At 45.4% G+C, this 3,115-nt stretch overlaps 1 protein-coding gene across 1 annotated transcript in view; it reads left to right on the top strand.

The window, feature by feature from the left end:
• Positions 1 to 2,986: 2,986 nt before the first annotated feature.
• Positions 2,987 to 3,115, top strand: part of POLG2 (DNA polymerase gamma 2, accessory subunit) — an 8,328-nt gene continuing 8,199 nt past the window's right edge. The window contains exon 1 of the mRNA XM_019515088.1: positions 2,987 to 3,010. Coding sequence (XP_019370633.1) covers positions 2,987 to 3,010 — 24 coding nt within the window. The remainder of the gene's footprint in view (positions 3,011 to 3,115) is intronic.

Below are 3,115 nucleotides of genomic sequence, written 5' to 3' on the forward strand. Positions count from 1 at the left end.
GCGCGGGGTTTTTTTTCCCCTTTTTTAAAGGGTAAAAAAAAAAAAAAAAAAAAAAGTACTATGGGCCTACATTCAAGATATCTTCCTATACATGCAAAAAGTTATGCAGTTGTCTTTACAAGTATACACCAAGCCTTAGTGGCTTAGGTAGCTAAAATGATCTTTCATTTTGAGAAATAGACAATTGTCTGCTCCAACCTCAGTTTCCCAAGCCTCTTCTTCAACTAAACTTGATCATTTTAACCACAGAACATGATAGGGGAGACTTCTGGAGGCTTCTCTGGTACCTTACACAGCCACAGCATGTTAGGTAATGCCCACTTCTGTAGTGTCTTAGTTCACTCTGTTATTTACAGGAACAAGTCATGATAATGAACCCTTGCGCCTGTTCCAACTATGCTACCTGGAAAATGATCAAACCAATATACATTGCCACCCTCATTTTAAAGCTTTGGCTCCAGGCCTGATCCTGGCCCACTAGGTAGTGGTGTACACCTTTGAATAAAAGAGACTCCGGTCCATGAAGAGTTCACAATCCAAGTAGGGAACATGGTTGTTGGTTACAAATAAGGTACTAGGAAAAGGAAACCAGATGGCAACTGGCATGCTTGGTACAGGACACTTAACTGTTTAGGGCCACTTTTTTCTAGATGTCATGGTAAAAGCTTGTAGAAAAAATATAATGGGGAGCTTTGCCACATGTTAGAAAGCTTCCTCACCCTGATAAAGGGTTTTTAAACCTGAAAGCTTGCTAAGAAAGTTTTTCTCAACTATTTAAGTTGGTCTAATAAACAATAGCAGAGTCACCCAAAGAATCTTTGTTTACCAAATGGTGGATTTGTAGAGTATCCCTGCTCAATGAGTTGATGGAATTTTCCAGTTCTGGCCAAAGAATATATAGTCACTGCATGCATTCATTATGCAGTGCAATAGCCCTACATCCTGTAGTGAAAGCTGGGGTTCTGCTTTCGAGCACTATGGTTAAATCCCAGTTCTAGGGCTGTCTTGCACTTACCCCCACCTTATTTGTCAAAAGATGCCAAATTAAATGCTAACAAATCAATAGAAGTATGGCTATAAAAATGTAATCTATTGAGTGGAACAAAGCCACTTTTATCTAGCTTGTAGCGTTTTGCATGCCTGTTTAAACTTTGAACCCAATTTCTTAGAACAATATGATTAAAAGTGTTTTTCCTGAATGTTTATGCAATAAGGGCATTCATGCAGCACTAAGCTGCTGGACTGCATGTTTCCATTCTGAATCCTCAATTTAGAGGATTGTGGTTTGTCCTATTTGCCTTATTGCCAGTGAAGGCTGGGTTTTTATGCTGTTTGTGACCCTTCACCAGTTTTCTCACTTCAAAATCCCTTTTTCCATGGTTCCATCTAACCTCAAAGGCCACTAACAGGTGGGGGAGCAATGGGGATGCAGAGGTGAATGGGACACAACACAAAATGGTGCTTTGCTTTAAGCTTTGTGCCCCCTTCACTGTGCGCAGCACATATCCAGAAGAGCTGCATCAGTTTGACCTGGCTTGCCCAACACCTGTGTAGATCGTGTGCTTCAGCAGGGCTTTTTAGCACTTTTATCCAATACCTCATTCAAGCACAGTTTTTTTTGTTTTTTTCGTGTCCGTCAGCAGCCACTATGACACCTCTAGCATCTTGCAGTATTAAAGCTGTGACGTAGCAGGTGACACTGCAAGATGCTAGAAGTTACACGTTGAGTTGTTTTCTCCTGTGTAATATTGAGTGGAAGTTCTTTGGGGCAGGAAGAAACAAATCACTTAGTTTCCATCCTGTGAAATTAGCTCACTGTGAAAGTGATATATCTCACCTTACATGCATGTTTTGCTGTAAACGTGGCTTTTAGGTCAGGTGTGATTTTGCACTGACTTTATTGAACGTGGCCTCTTCTGAAAATGGGATCAGAATTCTTCACGATGCTTGTGACACCAACATGTATTTTTTTTTATTAATTAAAAATTCTAGGTCAGATTACTTGATGGCAATATGTGGCATGCTTAGCAGATAAAAATCCCTATTTAATTTAATCCCAGTTCTCAGCCTGATATCCCTGGCAGGTGTTGGAACTGAGCAAGTGTTGGATCCGATTTTTGTAAGTACCATTGTAACTAGCAATGTGATCCCAGCGCAGACAGCATTGTGAATTAGATTCATTTTGTTTTAGAAGTTTAATTCTTCAGGCTGACCTAGTGACCTAGTAAATTCTTGTCTCTTTGATTTTCTGTCTGTCACTCTTCTGGTTGGTAGGGCCGGCGAGTACAGCAAAGAGCTGGTGAGGGGATTATTCCAGTTCAGTGGGACTGACTAGGCATGAATTTTTCATGGCACACTGAAAGCCTACTCTCTTCTTCAAGCAGCTCCACCTACCGTCTCTAATTCAAAAACATGATTTAGCAAAGGCCTTATCTATGGAAATTTCCACTGCCCTGCTCCTGAGTCAGACTGCCAGCTGGGAGCTCATTACCAGGCTTCACTCGCCTCCACCACACACTTGGCAGCAGAAAGATCAGTCCACTGCTGGATTGTCTGGGGAACCTCTGCCATGGCAATGTGCTGCTGCTCTGAAGAGAACCACAACTCCCCTTGCCTGTGACAACCTGTTTCCTGGCATCCCAAAGCTCTGGGGCACCTGACAGGCCCCCGCTCCCAGAAGAAACCAGCAGGAGTTGGCATCACAACCAGTGCCTCACCAACATCTGGGGGAGGCATACCAGCTCCCTGGGGCTATGTGGGTTTGCTTTCTCCCCTCCCCCACCCATTTAACTTGGCAGCCACCGTGCAAATCTGCCCCAGTCAATAAAGCGCTTCAAATGCAAGCGCTCTAGTGCCCTGCTTGCCGTCCCAGAGAGCAGCGGAGGGAGGATCAGCAGAGGCTGGAACAGCCAAGCTGTTCCGGCGAGCAGGGGGCAGGAGCAGGAATGGGCAGCTGCACATGCGCACGGACCACGGAGTGTCGCGCATGCGCATTTACCGCCTGGGCACCGTGAGGCCGCATGGCGCTGAGGCGGGCCGTGCTGCGGGCCGGGACCGGGGGCTGCCGGGCGCGGAGCGCGGGGCCGGGCTGGGAAGGCTACGAGGCGCTGCTGGA

This window comes from Gavialis gangeticus, unplaced genomic scaffold (genome assembly GCF_001723915.1).
Source record: "Gavialis gangeticus isolate Ggan-Ray unplaced genomic scaffold, GavGan_comp1, whole genome shotgun sequence".
Lineage (NCBI taxonomy): Eukaryota > Metazoa > Chordata > Crocodylia > Gavialidae > Gavialis > Gavialis gangeticus.